Below are 19,036 nucleotides of genomic sequence, written 5' to 3' on the forward strand. Positions count from 1 at the left end.
TGCATTAAGAGAATAAATAATATCTTTGTCTTTTTCTCACCTGACAATACTTAAGCCAAAGCAAATTTCATTTTGCAGTGGATGTTTTGCACACTGAGGCTCAAGCCAAAGTACTCCCATAATGTATTTATTATCCAATTTTATGTTTTAATTCAATTATACTGCCAAAAGAATAGCACACTAGAGTTAAACTAAATAAAAAAAACATTTTTCAGAAGATATTCACGGCCTCCACTCATTCCCACCGTTTGTGACTAAAATTAATGAATTAATTATTAATAAATTATGTTTCCAACTGTTAAAACTAATTAATCTTACTATATCAGAATCAAAGAGAATAAAAAGACGGCCATCCCAATTACCAATGGTGCAATTTTTTGATCTCATATGCAGTTTCCTCAAAAATAGGACCCAAATTGGTGATCTTGAGTGGCATTTCCTTCACTCTCAAGAGATTATAGCTGATCTCCACACAATAGGCATCTGGCTGACTTTAGAGGTATTGTGATGGAATAAATCTACGGGCACGTCACAATAAGACGGCCACTAATGAGAACATCTGCTCAGCCCAGTGCTCCTCCCCATCCACACACTTGGTGGTTGTCTGTTAAGATGTGATATTTAATCCCAGTGGGATTTAATCAACAGTAGACGGAGTATCAAAAGACGACTACAAAATGTTCTCGATCCCGCTTATTTGCAGCCAACGTGGCCCCAATTTCCTCCTACAAACTTACATCCAAACGAACCCAACGCTAATGAGACAGAATGAACACATGAGCCAACGGAGGCTAACAAAAAAAACATTCAATTGAGCAGTGCTTGGCCACAATTTAAGGTAATGATTCTAATCGGCCAGGAACACCACAGCCGAGTGGTGAAATCAATGTGGGAGAGCATTTAGTGGCAATTCATACGGCCCGAAAACATGCTCGTCAAAGGCAGTACAGCGACGTGCCATTCAGAGGAAAGTACTTCAAAATGAGTAACTGTTGAGTGAGGTAGAGTATTTTTCAGAAATAAAAAAGAAAAGAAAGAAAGAAAGATTCACTTCTGGTGGGATTTAAATATATATGTATTAATTAAGGGAACATCATTAAGTGAGTTAGCACGATCAGAGTGAGCTTCAGGTGAAGCGGGTTGATTTGTCTATTATGTTGTTTTCAATCTGATGTGAATAGTGTTTGAATGGTCTGTGCTCTCGAGTGTGCCCTGATTTAGTGCTGCGGTTCTGATGGACCCTTTGTTGTAAACAAACGTGACTGCTTCTTGTCAGTTTGCTGTTGTCAATAAGTTAATTACATTGATCGGACTGCGCATTGTCTGTTAATCACGCAGCATGCTGTCATTGTTGAGCTTCCCTCCCCTGTCAGACATTTAGTCAATATCATTGTATATTTATTCATTATAAAGTTGTTGATTGTTATATTCTAGAAAACAAGGATATGCCTAACAGCTTGTGGCAACATTAAGGAATGTATTACTATTTGTCCATCTACATTAGTTTTACTATCACAACAAGCCATCTCAATGACATTTATAGAAACGCTTGCATTCAAAGACCCTAAATGTTTCCAGTTGCACCGCTCTTATTTTTATGCTTTAGTTCAGGTGGGCCCGTCGGACCTGAGAGCAATTTAAGTGATCATGACACATTGACCATGAAGCTATAATGACACTCTTTAAATGGCACTCACTGGAGTAAATCTTTGAATCTTGACCTTTAAAACAGGACATTTATTTTATATTTCCAACTCTCCTATAATGACAAATATAGAGCAGCAATTTCAGCTAATTAAGATTCTTGATAAATTGCTTTGTCTATAAAATATTGGAACATGGCAGGAAACGGCTGTTTAAGGCTGATGCCTTCAAATTCTTTATTTGTTCGTCCAAACCGATAGCGTTCATGGCCGGAAGGAACCACTAAACATCATCGTCGTCATTTGAGCCGAACAGAACCGGGGCAGCAGGTAGCAAAGGCTTTAAGATGAGATGAGAGAAGATAATGCTTTACTAGTCCTACGGAGGGGAAAGTTCACAGGATCTACAGCAGCGGAGGTCAAAGTGCAAACTAGAGCCATATTAAAAAAACCAAGAACAAAACAAGTAATATAAATATGCATTAGTAAAGATTAAAATAACACTGAAATTGAATATTTAACACATTTTTGCTGCTCTGTGTGCAGAAACGTGAAGGTAGAGCTCAGTGCTGCCAGAGCTAAGTTGAATGTCCTCGATGCTCCTTTCGTTTTGTCCTGGTTTTTTTTTTATTAAACATTCTGAAATGCCACTTGTGCCGTGATCCTTTTACACTAAACACTAAACATCACAACGACCCGAGAGAGAGCGAGAGAGAGAGAGAGGCTGTCGAGGCGGAGTGGTTGCTAGGTCTCACCTTCCCAGCGCGTACAGACGCTCCCGGGAGCCCGCCGGGGACGAGTGGGGGGCCAGGGGACAGGTCTCCTCTGCTGTGGTAAACACTTTGGCTGTGCGGTTTTAGCGCTGAGAATATAATGCAGTGATACCAGCACAATACACAGCAGCGTTCACCCCTCCGGCTTACACCAGATTGTGACAGATAAAAGGAAAAAAGGCTAAAAAGGGGATTTGTACGACGGCTAAAATTACACAGGATCAACCGGAAGGTGTTTTAATTCTAGTTTCTACAGACGGTCGACAAATTCAACCGCTAACCGCGGCGTCTTCTCCCCGTGTAATGAACACGACGGGTGTCTTTTTTGAGGAAAGGAAATAAACAATGTCTTTTTTTTTTTTTTTTTTTTGATAGATGAAAATGTCAGATGCAAAAGGCCACGGTGTTCCAATCCCTAGTTAATTAGGGTTCCACTACCGGTATGGTTTGGATGTTCCCGTTGGATAGAAACGGAAACATTTGCATTTCCCCAAAGGGGCGCGTGTCAAGAGGATCGATAGGGTGCTCTCTAATCTGCTGTTCTGCCTCCAAAAACTTTCCAGCTCAGCACATCTTCACCGTGGAAGCCTCGGAAATGAACCAACACCAGAATCTCCCCACTGGCTCCCTCCGTCATCGCTACGACGCCGCGCACCACTTTCGCAAAAGGCCCAACAGCACCTGAAAGGCTTCCGTTTTTAATAACGTTGTTAAATACCGATGACCCCCCCCCTGTGTTATTGTTTTAGAGCTTTCTCACTAAATAAGAGAAAGCTCCCATGGAGACAACAGTGTGTGAGGGGAAACAAACAGAACATCAATCTGAATCGAAAAACCCAAAGGAAAAGAGCCTGGGGACGGATCTCTCGGGGTGTTAACTTAGGAGGGGGGATGGGGGGGAGGGGGGGGAGCTTTTTCGAAGAGGAATTAATGAGGTTGGTGTAGCACTGGAGAGGGAGAGTGGATATCCACTCAGCGTGAAACGCAACTATTCCTCTTTATTTACCACTTATGTCAAATGCTCACGGTGGATGACCCTTCATAAGCCATCATATCCTCATCAAGAGCGACAGGCGGTGAACGGCCGTACGTTCAGAGACGCCTTGTGTCTGCCCCCCCACCCCAAAATAAACAATATGTCCTACAAACCATGATGAATCACCGTGATGTGTCAAAGCAACGCGATTATCGCTCCCACAAAAAGGAGGAATTTCAATTCCCCCAAGCAGACGTTTTTCAATGCCTCAGTCGATGGCTTATTTACTACTGCGTCTCTAATTATTGTGATTGGACGCCTCTTAGTCATTGCTCAGGCAAACAAGCCGTAGGAATGGTAGTTCATTAGGGGGGCCGGCAGCGACAGCGCTTTCCTCCAGTTAGCCGTGGACCTTTACCCACTTCCTACAGTCGAAGCCTTCAAACGGTGGTTCAACCAACAGTGAGATGGGATATTGTGTCCGCTCGCCCAACAAGCTGCATGTGATCTGAAAGAGGAGTCAAAGAAATGCTTTGGATGGATACGTGGAAATGCCAAACTGGAGTTTATGGAGCTGCTGATAAACTCTTATGAGCAGATGTTTTAAATCACGATCCTTCGCCGCCAAAGAGTGAGATGTACACTCAGAGAATAAGGAACATAGTAAATATTTATTAACTTTGAATGGATCCGAATCACAAACATCTAAAAAGGTCTCTTGTGTTTGGCATTTAGATTTTTAAAAATCCACCATCAGGAGACCTTTTGGGATTGTACTTTGATACTCTCGTGTGGATATTAGGCATAAAACCATAGCAACGTGTGTCAAAATAGACATTTTACACAATAAAAATGCAAAACCTCTATGTTGGTGAAGAACTGCTCACTGGAAATGTACAACACAGCGGTTTCTTTTGCAAATGGAAACCTTCAAATCTAAAGATCTTACGCAACAATGTTTTATTAGCAAACCGTCATTTCAATCTTCAGCATCATGCTGCGGTTTTGCATTTAAACAAAACACTTGTTTTGCAGAGTTCTGAAGACTACTTTTTTATATAAAGACTTTGGTGAATTCTGATCCTTGTACATTTTGAACTAAAAGTGACCTAAATGTACATAACAGTTAGACCAATGTGTTTTTGCCATCTCCTACAGTTCCGCAAAATAACTAAATAATGAAATTCACTCTCAATCAATGGGCTGCTTTTGCGTTCTGCAGAGCACCTTGACTTTGATAAAACAGGCACAGAGATAATTCCATATCTTCAGCGATCGGCGCCGTAATTCACGGCGGAGAAAAGGAGCCTCGCCGATGGGAAAGCCTACTTTTGAATTTGCTTTTCCTCGCCTCCGAAAAAAGACAATCTCGGGAGCACAAAGCTGAACACATGCTCATGTGACCCACAATAGCACAGAGCAGGAAAGGGGAGGGAAGGTGTTGGGTGGGGGCTGTGGGGAAGGGGGGGGTTGTAGCCTGAGGGGTCCCATTGTGTCCAGCATCCACAGGGGCAGAGTTGACTGACAGTCCAAGCTGTAAGTAAAGCCGACGCCATTTTTACGTCTCGGGCAAGGCCGTTAAAGGGGAAAGAGGACGTGGCGACCGAAGGACACGGGACGTTTATTGATATGGCAAAGTCCTTGAGTGCAGCAGAGTACATCCTTCAGCGACTGTGCCTTATTGCCTGGACATTAATCACTATTGTCATGAAGCCCCGGATATAAGTACACTCGTTTTCCCAAAAGCATTTATCCTCCCTTGTTTCAACCAGCTCGGTCTAATCTGGTTTGTGTGTGTGTGTGTGTGTGTGCGTGAGCCTTTTTTGTGGCGTGTTGCTAGGACAGATGAAATGATTCGGTGTGAAGTGGCTGTGAGTCATTCTAAATGATTAAAATGCTACTGTGACCAGCTCGGAGTATCTTGGCTGAAGACCGAGTGAACTCAACCGCGCACACCAAGTAATGAAGTGATGACTGATTGCCTTGATTAACATAAGTTATACAAATAAACAGCTTCATCACAATTAATGTCAAATGATTATAATTACCCTTTAAATAAAAGCATTGTTCTCGTGATGTTGGGCTCATATCAACTGAAACATTCCACTTCGGTATCAATGCCAGCGTTTCCAGACAGGACGACCTCGCCATTAATCTCCGGCGGTTGCTCGGGTTACGTTCCGGGCTCCTGGAAACAATACGCCAGGTATTGATCCTCTTCTAATTCAATTACAACAACATCCAACTAAAGAGCGGTGAGGATTGAAAGCAGGTGTGTATTCTACACGCACCTTGCAGGGGGAAATCACTGAAAATGACTTTGGTGACAATGTAACCTGTTGAGTTCCTAACTGCTCGTAGCGCCACCAGCCCGTGGGTTTACGAGCGGTTTCCCCAATCTGAGCGCATCCTCGTGCTGATGAAGCGCCGACACGTGGAAGACGAAAATATCATAGCTAGAATCCAGATGAATCCTATTTGGGTTTTTTTTTTATCTGCTCGACAGAATATGTCATGATCAAGTCAACACATTCAGACAATCTGCTAGACCTTTAGAATAATCCTTTTTGATAAATAACGCTAAATGCAAATATGACACATTTGTTTACGGGGGAACTGTAGAGGGCACCTTTAAGGAGCCGCACAGCCTCTAACTGCCGGCATTCTGCACTTTCATCATTTTATAGTAGCATTTTATGTCGCGGAAATATGGTCTATAAAAATAAACACGGCTATTGATTTGATTTCTTAGTGCTTAAGATGTCTCTTTGTTGTCAGAGGACACAGCAATGTTACATCTAGCGTGGGAATTTCCGAGCGAGTATTTTCGTTTTAAAAAGCTCAATACATGACCAAGTATTTTGAATGAGCAGCCTCAACGGCAAAAAGCTGATGAAAAAGCGACCGAAAGAACGGTAAATTCTGAAACTAATACAGGGTTGAGAATGTTTACTTACGCTCGGCCTGCTACATCCAGAGAAATGATGACCAATATTTCAGAAAGTCAGTCGGGACACTCTGCAACATTAACATTCAACCCGAAAGAAATCATTCACACAGGAAATCCATTTGAACTTTGAATTATTCGGGGAAAGTTTGTCTCGCTTTTTCAACCGTCTTAGCCGTCTCCCAAAAAAATGGTTTCAATTTAGCTCCAGGGTATCTTAAATGTCATTCAATTAATATTTGTATCCTATTTTTTTTCCTCAAAGAAGCGTGTTATAGCATCAACAAAACCGACTTCATCCCACCAGTGAGCATCATTTTGTGGAGGACACTGAAGGATAAAGTGTAGCTCGTGTCCCAGGCTGTCGTTGGGAAAGAGAAATGAATCCAGCTGCTGACCCGCTGCTGGACACAGCTGGACCACAATTACCAACCCCCCAAGTTACCGCTTTCCTTAGTAACAGTAAATACATTTTTATCCCCCCCGAAAGTGTATCCAGGCTAATTACACATTGATAAGCCGCTCATTAAACTTGAAAGCAAAATGCAAAAAGCGGAGTATCACTAGCGAAATAGGATAAACGGCAAATAATCTGCACAAGTGAAGAGCGATTACAGTTGCAGTGTTTCCCCATCGGAGCATTTAGACGGTGGCACGCGCAGCTGGTGGAGAGACGGCAGATAAGAGCGCGCCGGCGCCACCGAGGCGGGGCCTATTTTACTGACGCCGTTTTTTTGCAAACAAGGAGACCGTCGCTTTTGAGGCGTTTCTTCAGTACTGTTCATCCAGCCAATTATCCAGAGAATGTACAGGAGGAGGACCGCGGTGCTGATGATGGCAGCGTCGCCAACATCAGGGCTGTCCGGACAGCTGGCGTCCTGCTGGCACAGCGGCACATCGGGACCTCATTAATAACATTAACAGCGTGTTTGCTCACCAACATTGTACTCGCAGTGGACAGTGACAGTGGCTTTTTTTTTTTGGTTATTTCTTAAAAGGACATTCTTAAAATAGAGCGCACTTTTTGACAGGTCATTATGCCTGTCAGAAGGTAGTAATTGCTTTTCTTATTCAATTCAGCAAAAATGCTGATCATTTAGGTCCTCTTCCTCGCAGTAAATTATTCCAGAGTTGTACCACGAGGCTTTACGCCTTTCTCCATTTTTGTATGGCCGTATTCACAGAACATGCAATCATTTTCGCATTACTTAAGTGATGCAATCACGGGAATGTCTATAATTAATGACCAGCTCCGCTTCTTACAAAGACTACCGAGCTGCAATTCCACCCACACAACTTTCAAACAGACAAGTACAATCCTTACCGACTGAAACGTGACATATTCCACTTACAGATTTGTTTAGCTCTTTCTTATTGTAGGGAGTGAAATATCGGAGAGATGAACACATGAGACACATTTGTGCGAGAGAGAAAAAAGACATGGAAGACTGCTTTTTACAAACAGGGGTGACCATTTTTTTTTTAGAATTCATTGCCTCTACACATACGCTGCACACAGAATTCTCTCAGATGTCGTAAAAAAAAAAAATCATGCCAGATTTATAGACGGCTATGTCCGTAAATCCCGTGTGCGTTGATTTAGGAAGACGAAAATAATCCCCGTCCCTTACAAATCTTCTCTTTTCATGTGATCAAGCACCGGGTTTGGTAAGACTCTCTATGATGTAAACTCTAAATTCACATGATTGAGATTTAGGTCAACCGGCCTAGCCGGTAGACGCCTGCATTACGAGACAGTGTACAAGTAGTAACATTGGATTTATCCTCCACCACCATCCTGCCGGTGGTTTGCTGCGCGTCGGGTGGAGACACGCCATATGACACGTGTTGGGGCCCTGCAAGGCAGTATCCTACCCAATAGAGCTGCAAACGAAGAAATCTTGGGGGGTCTTGGGGAATGGGGTCAGGGGTCGAGGGTGTGACTGAGAGGAACCATTCTCCTGTGTTACATCACCACGACTTTACTGTAAGGGGACGACTCGGGCCCTAGAATAAAAAACATCCAATGAACTTCCAAGTCCTTCCTTGTTCGGGTTAAATTTAACATAAGAACTAAGAAAGGTGTTATCACCGTTTTGTTGCTCTTTTAAAGGCGTGATGATACAACCAGACTGATAAACTACACGGGGGATTATTGCCGGACCACAGTAGTTTATCAGATATCTTTTAGTCTGCATGCTAACAAGTAAGAAATTTGCCGGGTAGAGATGCAATCCAAATTTGAGTAACATCACATAGTTTGACCACAAGAGTGCACTACATTCATTTTAGAAGTGGAAAATGTGTTGCTTAGCAAATAACGGACCTTTCCACAAATATTTCATTAAACAACAAATAATATGGATTATACATGTATTGTATTATGTCATACTATTCAATTTATTATAAATGATTATTTGATGCAGACTCAAAATATCAATATAGGTAACCCAACCCAAAACATATGTTGGAGCCATTGGCAAAACCTCGTGGAAGGTGCGTCGGTGCGTCACAGCGCGTGCATTACTTACCCCTCCACCCAAATGATAACCCTCACCTGTTAACATGCAACCACCCATTCACCACTAACGCTTCCATCTGCCGTGGCGCAGAATCGCACGGGTCACAAACTACGGTTGAACACTATTCACCCCCCCCCCCCCCACCCCCCCCCCAACTGGTGGACTAACCGAAGGCGATTGTCCGAGGACTGCGCGGCATTAATTGCCCCTCATACATGCGCGTCCTACCGAGGGCCAACAGCGCTAACTATCCATCCTCATTTCCTACCTACGCACATGACAGCGCGCCGATACGTGGACTAAAACCTCCTCATTAGCCACAGTAAAGCCAAGGAGAGGGGAAAAAAAACTTCAGGACTCCTTTGCGAAAACCGCAACACAACTGGCGGGTTCAACAGTTCCGAGACATTGCCGCCTAATTGCACACAAGTCGAAGTATCTCGAAGGCAATTCCACAACACGTGCTAAGTGCCCACGGGATTGATAGTTTCCTGGAACGGGTGGATTGATGAGTCACCGGCGTGCTAGTTTTTTGAGGATAAAACGTTAGTTGTTAAAGCCCGGAATTAGGCGTTAAGAGGCGGGGGATAATCAATGCCATGCACGCAAAGTCACGGAGCCTGAACGCATCGGCGTCAAACGGAACCGTTGGCCGTTGGGAGCCGGCTCGGCCCTGTTAACCGTTAGTGGCTCTACGGTGCCTCTGGAAGAAGACAAAAAATGGCTGGATTCGACATTTAAATTATTTTAAAAAGTCGCTTTGACAACAAAATATGACACAACACAAGTCAACACAGTGGAGTTGGGCTACAGGAGTGGAAGCTAAGCCGCGATGCGAGTTACTTACCGGGATGACAGTCTTTGTGTTTGGGCAAGGTTAAAAACATCAAGGATAAAATCCACCAGTAACTCGGTTCCCGTATTCTCCGCATGTCAGACTACTCATGGAGAGCGACGAGAGGGCAACGGGTGACAAAGTTAAGGAGTATTTTAATCTTCTCTCTCTCTCAAAAAAAAAAAAAAAGCAATCACATACACACGGACGAGCCAGAAACGAAGTTGGCACCGCGGCCGCGGAGGCAGAGCATCAAAGTAACGCTTAGCGGTTCGCCACAGTCGCTGTTTTTTGTTGTTGTGGTTGTTGGTTTCTCTAAAACGACGAATTTATTGGCCTCCGGTCCGAGCAGAGGCTGCTTTTAGCTCCCGAGGAACGACGCGATACGTACGCTGCCGCCGTGCAAAAAACTGTTGAAAATGTGCTGGACTCCGGCGTGCCTGTAGCGGGCTTCCAGATAGCGACATTCCCGTAGTGACGGAGGGTCAATCGGCGATCAATCGCTGTCTTTTTAACTACATCGGAGAAAGAAAGAAAAGAAAAAAAAGAAAGAAAGTGGTTGAATAATATCGATTACACGCGGTCATTATTGGGGGCTTATCCGCGTTGTCGGCGTGACGAAGGGCACCGCACAATGCGAGGAAGAAGAAGAAAAGCTGCGCTGGAAACGTCCCATTCCTCCACCCAGGAAGTGGACTAGCGGTCAGGCACGCATGGATATCAGCCTGCTGGTCCCGTCTACAGGACGGGCTGAGAGAGAGAGAGAGAGAGAGAGAGAGAGAGGGGGAGAGAGAGAGGGAGGGGAGGCGGGTCTTGGATTTTTTTTTTTTTTTTACTGAGTGCAAAAGCGGTCGAAATGGACCCGGAGTCTGGTTTCGGGTTTTATGCTGCTGCGGATGTGGGCAGACTCCAGATATGCAGGGTCGCTCGTGTCAGACCGTTCGAAACCACTGAAGCCCGCACGTGGCTGCGCTGCTGTTCCTTCTCTCAACGTTGCATCAAACATGACGGACCGAAAAAAACAAACAGAAAAACGGCCGAGGCCATTTCACGAAACACCGCTACGGACCTTAGCTCAACAGGGGGGGTGGAGGGGGGTATTCTCCGGCTAAACCCCCTGATTCCAACCCCCGTCCTGTTATCTCTGCGTTTTGTCGCTTCCTCCCAAGCCTCGTTATTAAAACGACCCTCCAGCGGCCACACACTGATGTCCCTTTGCCTCCTGCTGGCAGAGCTGTGAATGGAATACTTTAGCAGTAATCATCACCTGGAATATCATCATGTATGAGTGTGTGCTGATTGGAGAATTATGCATCCACCGATGACACTCCCTTAGGTAAATGTGTAGTCGGTGGTCTTTTTGCAGAGCCATCCAGCTGGACATTTAATTTGTGGAATCTGATTAAATTTCTCATTTAATTACCCAGTTCTCTGCAGGGCCATCGACGACAGTCACAAGGGCCCTTTGCTTTTAATGTGGGCCATCTGCTTCCTCTCCAAAATGCCTACCTTTTCAAAGCTCCCACAGCCTCGTGGGCATCCTTTGCACGATCCTCCGGGCTGCACTACCTCCTCGGTGCACACTGCAAAACATTAGTGTGGTTGACGACACTCCGCTCCTCACCGTATTCTGACTGATCAAGTGCAATTAACCCGAAACAGTAGTTAGTGAATTCTCCTCAGTTTTGTTTTCAGGCTTGGTCTGGTTCAGGCGTTGTGACAGGACAGTCTTTTGATTAGTGGCGTAGACTCCAGAGATGTTTTTTTACACATAGACTCAAAGGATTTTCTTTTGGGGGGCGACTAAAGCGCATTGAGTAGAGGATGCGCTTGTAAGCCCCACGGTTGATGGTCAGAATCCCGGATGCTTCATGTCCAGTGTAGAAGTGCCCCTTAGCGAGACACCCAACCCATCGCTGCTTCCGGGGAGCCTTCACAGCAGCACTTTGCTGGGTTAAAAGCACAGAATCATTTCCATTGGGATTAATAAAGGACACATTTTATTTTTCTTTAATTGTCATTATAATGGCTCTTATCTATCGCAATGTAATTTATCAGTATGGTGCAATGTGCTAATGTTTTCATTTTTACATAATAATCCTGACTTTTTGGGGTCAGATCATTGGACCATGTCTTATTATTGACTCGACTTTGCTCAGTTCCCTATGTGATATATAGCTGATAGAACAAACAAATCCATTAGAGATTCAATCTCAATCTCTTTTAACGATCATTTAATTGCTTCGGTTTAGGTGTCAGCTGTTTTGCAACAGAAAAAAACAGCAGTTTACTATTTAAGAAAACTGCTTTTTCGTGAAAAAGACGATAACTTTTGTGGTCACAATGTAAGAAATATTCAATATTTTAATATTCCCAAGGCTCTCTGATGCACACTAGATCTTTTGTGACACTTTTTTCTTGCAGCTGTTTGGAAAAACAGCCACAAGATGATCAAGGTGTATAGTTTTTATAAAGCGCATGTAAATGTTCCACAATGTATACTTTTTCATAATCAATAAATGGTGTTCGAATAACAACGCAACAAAACAGATGAGTGACGTGCTCTTCATGACAAATCGTAACACGAGAGTATTAAAAACCAAATGCTTTTGAGGAGTTCTTCACCAGATGAGTGTTTGTCCTTGTAAACTAATTTTGTGGCTCCATCTCAGCCGCTGTTGAAACTCAATTTTCTCCCGAACAGTAACACTTAACAGCCTCCATGCATGGAGTGGGTGGTTCATTTATCTTTTTGCATTCATTTCTTTAATAATCATCACCAAACATTTTCGAGGCCTGTTCACATTTCCCAATTTTTGACACTGTATTTTTAAGGGATGTCTCACCAATGGTCCCCCGTTGGTTCATTCCAATCCCCCCCCAGGCTTCACACCTGCACCGCAGAGGAAAAGTTACAGCTAAATGTGAAGTAAAAAGCAGTTAAATTTTTAATACAGAACTAAGTTGTACTAATGGCATCTAACCTGGAAGTCAAATGCATAGCGAAAATACTACAATTATTAAGTCCTGCTTTTACTGTCTCTGTTGCAAGTACATCAATAACAGCCACAGCCAACATGGTGTTAAATGAGTCACGGACATTATTTACCATCAACCTTAAAAGCAGAGCTTCTTGCCTTGACCTTGAAAAATAAAAATAAAAGTCAGAAAATAACCCTGTGTGTATGAGGCCCATGTAACGTCTGCTGTGACATCTGACAATCCGATAATTTATCACTTCAAGGCATTTTGAACACTTCCTCCAACAAAAATACTGTGCCTCACATTAAAAAAGTCGAGAAATGCGATATGCATGATTTATGCGAATCCAGCCATGAAACCAGCATTGTCCCCATGGAGCACTCCTTTCTGTTTGCCCTTAAGTGGTTTGAGAATCACACTTGTATTATTTTTTTAAACACATCTCACATGTTGACAGTTGGTACATAATGTAAGACCATGCATCAATTATGTAATGCAATTCAGGCTATGACCATATATAATTTATCTCATTCTCAATCTCTTACATTATTTAATCAAAAGCTATTTTTGCCATTATTACTCTACACATCTAATTTTATCCTTTGTTGGTCGGTCTTCTAGTTCCCCACATCAATGTGTCGTGTTTCTTCACTGAATCTACTCTGCATTAAATGTTACGTGTTTGTCAGTCAGGTGCAGGACAAAAACTTAAAAAGGTAGCACTCTAAAACGGCAAAGGGGGATTCAGAAGTGATCCTCTGCAACTCTAAACCGGTTTTTGTTTTATAAAAAAATAAGCCTTAGAAACTAAAATGATAAATAAGTGGGATGCACCGTTATACAATGGGATCTTCTACTCCACTGGTGAACAAATGCCGACTTAAATCATTTGACAAATGCAGGTTATGTAATATTTGAACCAGAAGTACATTATTAAAATAATGCTTGTCCTTTTTGAGGCTGATTTCTTTTTGAAGGCATTTTTCAGGAGTTTATAAGCGGCTGGTGAGTCTGAAAGGGCACTTTGGCTGTGAAGTCAAAGTCAAACTGTGAAACCAATGGCAAATCACGAATTCTGTTTCAAACATTAAAGCACTATAGCGGCTGATTTTATTTCTGTTGGAGTTCTTATTTTTGAATATTAATGCAGCGATTGATTTGAAAAGTCTCCCTGCCTGTGTAATGCATTCATGTTCTGTGGGAAGTCAGCTGCCAAAAAGGATCGTATTCATGATTTATGCTGATGGAAAGGTGTGAAGACAATCAATAAGCAAATAGGCAGATGCTGCCAAGTAAAATGTGATTTTTGTCGCAGCCTGCTGTTCTCGGATATTGAATGTTCTCATCCAATTCCTTTCACGGATTCAAGGTCTGAATTTAACTTTCAAAATTGTGCATCAAAACAAAGTTGCCCCCGAGAACAGAAGGTTGTCAATACCAGTAATACTCAACACAAGTCCCTCCTAGCAGATGGGAAGCTCTGCTGTTCCTGTGGGAGGGAGAGTACACAGCTCCTGAGAAACAACTACTATCCCCTGTATTGATTATTAATTATATTGCACTTGTCATCCATCCGAAGACTTACACTGGCAATGAGTGTTAAGATAAATAACACCCTCATAAGTCCCAAGTTTACCATTTTGGTCATTTGTTTTTCAATCATTACAAAACAAGTTGTTTCTTTTAAATGTGAAAAATCCCTTCATTCGTCAAAGTAATACTGTACTCGCAAACGACGAGCGGCTTTGCCATGTTGTAATATGTTGTTGGGGTTGACCTAATTCTGAAGGATGAAGAATCGTGTTCTGTAATGTGAAGATAATGAGAGAAACTTACAGAGCTTTACATTTGGGTGGTCAGTATTTGGATAAAGGAGACGTGAGCAAAAGGGAAAAAAACAACTGACCTTCGCGGAGAGATAAGAAGAGAGTTATTACTTGAATTGTTCGTGGAGGTGTTACGATTAATCACCGCAGTTGTTCAAACCACCAAGGACCGTCAGCGACGCTCCGGAAGAATATAATAGATTAATTTATCACAGAAGGGCAACAAATCCCAGCGAAGGACTTGGATGGATGATTTAATAGCCGAGAAATCCAGAATATAGAGTCAGAGTGTCAACGCGTTTAATCTAGTTTATTCAGGCCTTAATAATTGACTTGATGTCACTGATGGAGGCCTCGCATAGTGTCTGTTTGTGTTCACCGGTAACCGATAGCAATCGCCTTGCAAAAAAAAGATGGTCCTTATGTACTTACACTGTAACAGGTAAACACGATGGTATTACCTTTCTATGGGGAGCTACAATATTGAGCAGTGAAACACCAGATCACTTTTGTTAGTGTGTGTTGACACATAGCAACCATTGTTCTGCACATGGCAACCCCAGTGTGGCTTCCAACGTGAAGGAAAACTCGTCTGTAAGAAGCCTTGTTAACCATCAATGTTTCTTTTTTTTAATTCAACAGATCATTTGCACCAGTCTCAACTCGGGGATCAACTTTTATTTCACTTCCAACCATTTCCGCTAATTTGCAAGTCACTGTGGGTTTTTGAAAGTTATCAGCGTTAATCATTCGACGCAGAGCTGATGGAGAAAAGAGAGAATAACTGAACCTTTCTTGAATTGCTCAAGGAGCTTTGAAGTTATGCATGTGGATCGACGTCAGATTAATTAATTAGAATGCTAACTAGAATGGAAGAAGATACAGATTGGCTCTTGACACAAAGAGGGAAAACATGCAGATGTGTTTTAAAAATACAAACAATTTGCCTTTATAAGATGCCATTTCTCGCGCTTCCCAAATGGTGGCAGTAACAGTAATATGTTCTAGCTGCTGCGTCTTGGTCGTCCTCCAAATTAGCAAAGGTTTGTGTGTCATCGTTAAGCCTCGTTTCAGTTGATTTGCGATCGCTGCTGTTTCCAAAATAGATTAGAGGTTGTCTCCTTGTTAAATTGGAGGATTCTTTTATGTCCTTGCTCTGACCGAAAAGAGCAATGACAACCCTCACATTCCCCATATGTCCAAAGTCATTACAATCAAGATACCTCCGACTTTCCTCAATAATTCAGAAATTGCGGCGTGTATTTCCCTCCCGGCGTCTGCACACTTCTTCTTAGGCACAGCGAGACTGCTGGAGGTGGCAGATGTTTGGACACATGGATACTCAGTGCTGCACGAAATAAGCTGTCAGAGTAACGCGTCCCCATAAAAGGAATCAACTTGTCAGCATCGTGGCAGAGAGCTACATCCCCCTGTGTTGTACAAACAATTCTGTGATATGAGTCGAGCGTGATATCACACGTTTGTGTTTCAGCTTCATTTTGAAAATCGATTGTGTTACTTAATGACCGCACACAGTAAGCCCGAAGCTCTCTGGAGCTTGATTGTTTTAACTTCAGTTCATTACTGCCACCCTCAAACATCAGGGTTCCTGCCACAACTGTTATTTAAATGAGTCTCCACTAGCTTGCATAATTACCAATATAAAACAGCAGATACAAGCCTTACATTGTATGTCTTATAGACAATTTATTCAAAGACTTAATACACCTGCTGAGGTGGCGAGTGTTGGCCTGATGCAGAATTGTATTATGATAAACAAGGACACATTTTTAACCTTTCAAGTAGTCATTGCAGGGATGCATATTTCATTTCTCAATCATTTTTATTTTGTCCTTTTCGTCCTTGGTTGAATGAAACAATCTCAAAGCAGGTGCTTTTACTTTTTAATGGGCTTTTTCCTCTGACAAGATGTCTTCATGTACAGTTTGATAACGACAGAAGGTTCTGATTCATTGCTGTTATTTTCATTAATGTATTCTCTGTAGTTTTTCTTGTCCTTCAGGAGTACCACGATATTAAAAAAATAATAATCGGCGGACTTTCGATTATGAGAAGTTCTAAATTGAGACTGTATGATGTGATGTAAAGACATACATTTGTAGGGGGGTGTATGTATTCAGAGAAATTGTGTCACATGTTCCTCTAAAAATAAGAAAGGTTTCAAATGGAAGAAGAACTAAATAAAAAATGTTGTTATTTGAGTAAACATGTATTCTGACCTAAGCAACACACACAAGTTTAATCTCTAGGATCTCTACAATGTTTCATTTTTTTTTTACACAAAACCGAATCAAATTAGAGACATCTCACCCACGAGAGACGACAAACTGTGCAGGGGTTGAAGCCAATTACACAGAAACAGATGAAAGTGCTATAAAATTAATAATATCTGTAAAAGTATGCAACTCAATGCGTGGCTGATAATGAGATGTAATTTATGCAAAAGTGAGGAATGAATATTTTACTAGCCTGCTTTTCTGTGTGTGAAAAATGACTCGCCCAACTCTCAATGCAGCACGAGAGCGCCAAGCACCAGCAGCCGTAATGGTGCTTCTGGGTAGGTGCCTGGAGTTCCATTTGAGCAATGTAATTATCAAAATCGAAGTCATGCAGATGAAGAAAAGGATTGCTATGGGGAAATGTGCCGCTGTCTTCTATTCTTAGCATGCCAAATAAAACAGAAGAAGAAATATAGCAGAATGGATTCGTTGCAACTGTGTGTCTTTATGGAACAGCCTTGGACTTGTCTCTTATGTGTCCATGGATTTATTGACCCGATCCAGTAGAAGAGAAAATACAAATATATTCCAGGCGGTAAGCCGTGCTTGGCAGTAGTTAGCTCTACACACACGAGCCAGCACCAAGGTCAAACTGCTTACACAGCGATATTACTCTTAATAAGGTTTCTTCACTCTAACAAAGGAACAGCTTAAAAATCTCCTCCTGTTGATTTCAATGAAACTAAAATGTTAAATGTCTGAACAGTTCTTCCCTAACGTACACTTTCATTTGAAAATTGAACCCACAGTGAGGACACACTGTGTGTATGTCACCGATTAGAAGAAGCACAGAAACCCACCTGTGTTGGCTTAAGCGCTTGAGTTGAATCCCAATTTCTTTGGCCTGTGAAAAAGGATTTTTTTTTGACGTGATGATTATGCTTGTGACAGGATCACCTGTGAAGCCATTTTAATGTTCTCACCATACAATATGTCCCCTGGATTCAAGGCACCCTGCAGGCATCTACTGTGCAGAGGTGAAAAAAACATAATAACACTATGCAGTCAAGTGAGATTACAGCATATTGTGGTATTTCTATATATAGGAGATGTGATATCACAGGGAGATGGAAGGACAGAAATCAATTTTACCATCAATGCACCCTCACAAGCCTTCTTTATGTCTCTTGAAAGGTCACACATACTGTTGCATTTCTAGGGTGGTCTGGTTGTAATAATGAAATCTATATGTGTGACCTTTGCGCAAAATTGTTCACTTTGCGAGTAGCGTGCACAGGTTGGATAGTGCCTGCATAGATGCTGGGTCACTATTGGTTATAATTGAAATAAGTTGGATATTTAAACAGATGATACATTTGATCGTTTTGCTTCTTTCCCCGTGAGCGGGTATCCTTTCAGGGCCACGCATCCGTACGTATACGTATCCTATCCAGATGCCGTTAAAGTGTTTGTTTACATGCAATCTACATTCACTCTCCCCACCTAAAGCACTTCAGGATCGATGCACACTGAAGATCATTTTCTGGGCATCTCGTCTGTGTCGTGGCTCACATCCAGCACTTGCTTTGTTTTTTTTGGTCCGGGGGAAAAAGATGGGCCCAAATACAAGAGCAGACAAATATAAGCTTTCGCTACCTGGATGCCAGGATTCTGCCTGAATCAGATTAAACTACGTTATCGAACACGCGGAGAAGACCGAAAATAAATCAGGTTTTATTGTGTGGGGGAGAAGGAAACGCGCCCCGGGGGGATATGAATCAGCCAGTTGAATACATGCAAAAGAATTTAAGATTAAAGGCAGTACACAAGCGCTTCAGTTTTCAGTCGCAATAAATGAAGCATGTTTCTCTTAAATGTTCTTGTCCAGCTTTCTTGGACTTCATGGGTAAACTTAGCTCTCAGGAAAAATACTCTCCTGAAGTATGAATCATTTTCATAAGGTCGAGAGATGAACTTTGGCTTTGCAAATATATGATGCAGGTCTAAATACAGAGCATAGGTTCAATACAAACGTGTGATAGAAGGCCAGTTGAAAAAACAATACTCTCCCGTGGCTCCCTTAGCCTTTGTTTTATCGACCAAATTCCCTCCGTAGTCATTGTGGAGTCTGAAATAAAAATGCATCGCATACGTCTCCCTGTCCTCAGCGCAGAGTCACTCAGGGAGCAGCATGTAGACCTTTATGATAGCTAATGACCCACAGCTTTTAGTGTCCCGCAACCATTCGCATAATTAGGTTCAATGTCTGCACTCAACCTTTCGCCTGCGTGC

The 19,036-nt window shown here is 42.4% G+C and overlaps 1 protein-coding gene across 2 annotated transcripts in view; it reads right to left on the reverse strand.

Moving 5' to 3' along the window:
- LOC120835070 (receptor-type tyrosine-protein phosphatase gamma) overlaps positions 1-10,444 on the reverse strand; it is an 85,033-nt gene extending 74,589 nt beyond the window's left edge. For both annotated transcript variants that reach the window (XM_040203600.2, XM_040203599.2), the window contains exon 1: positions 9,709-10,444. In XM_040203600.2, coding sequence (XP_040059534.2) covers positions 9,709-9,793 — 85 coding nt within the window. In that variant the 5' untranslated portion in view covers positions 9,794-10,444. The remainder of the gene's footprint in view (positions 1-9,708) is intronic.
- Between the last annotated feature and the right edge of the window lie 8,592 nt (positions 10,445-19,036).

This window comes from Gasterosteus aculeatus, chromosome 17 (assembly GCF_964276395.1).
Source record: "Gasterosteus aculeatus chromosome 17, fGasAcu3.hap1.1, whole genome shotgun sequence".
NCBI lineage: Eukaryota > Metazoa > Chordata > Actinopteri > Perciformes > Gasterosteidae > Gasterosteus > Gasterosteus aculeatus.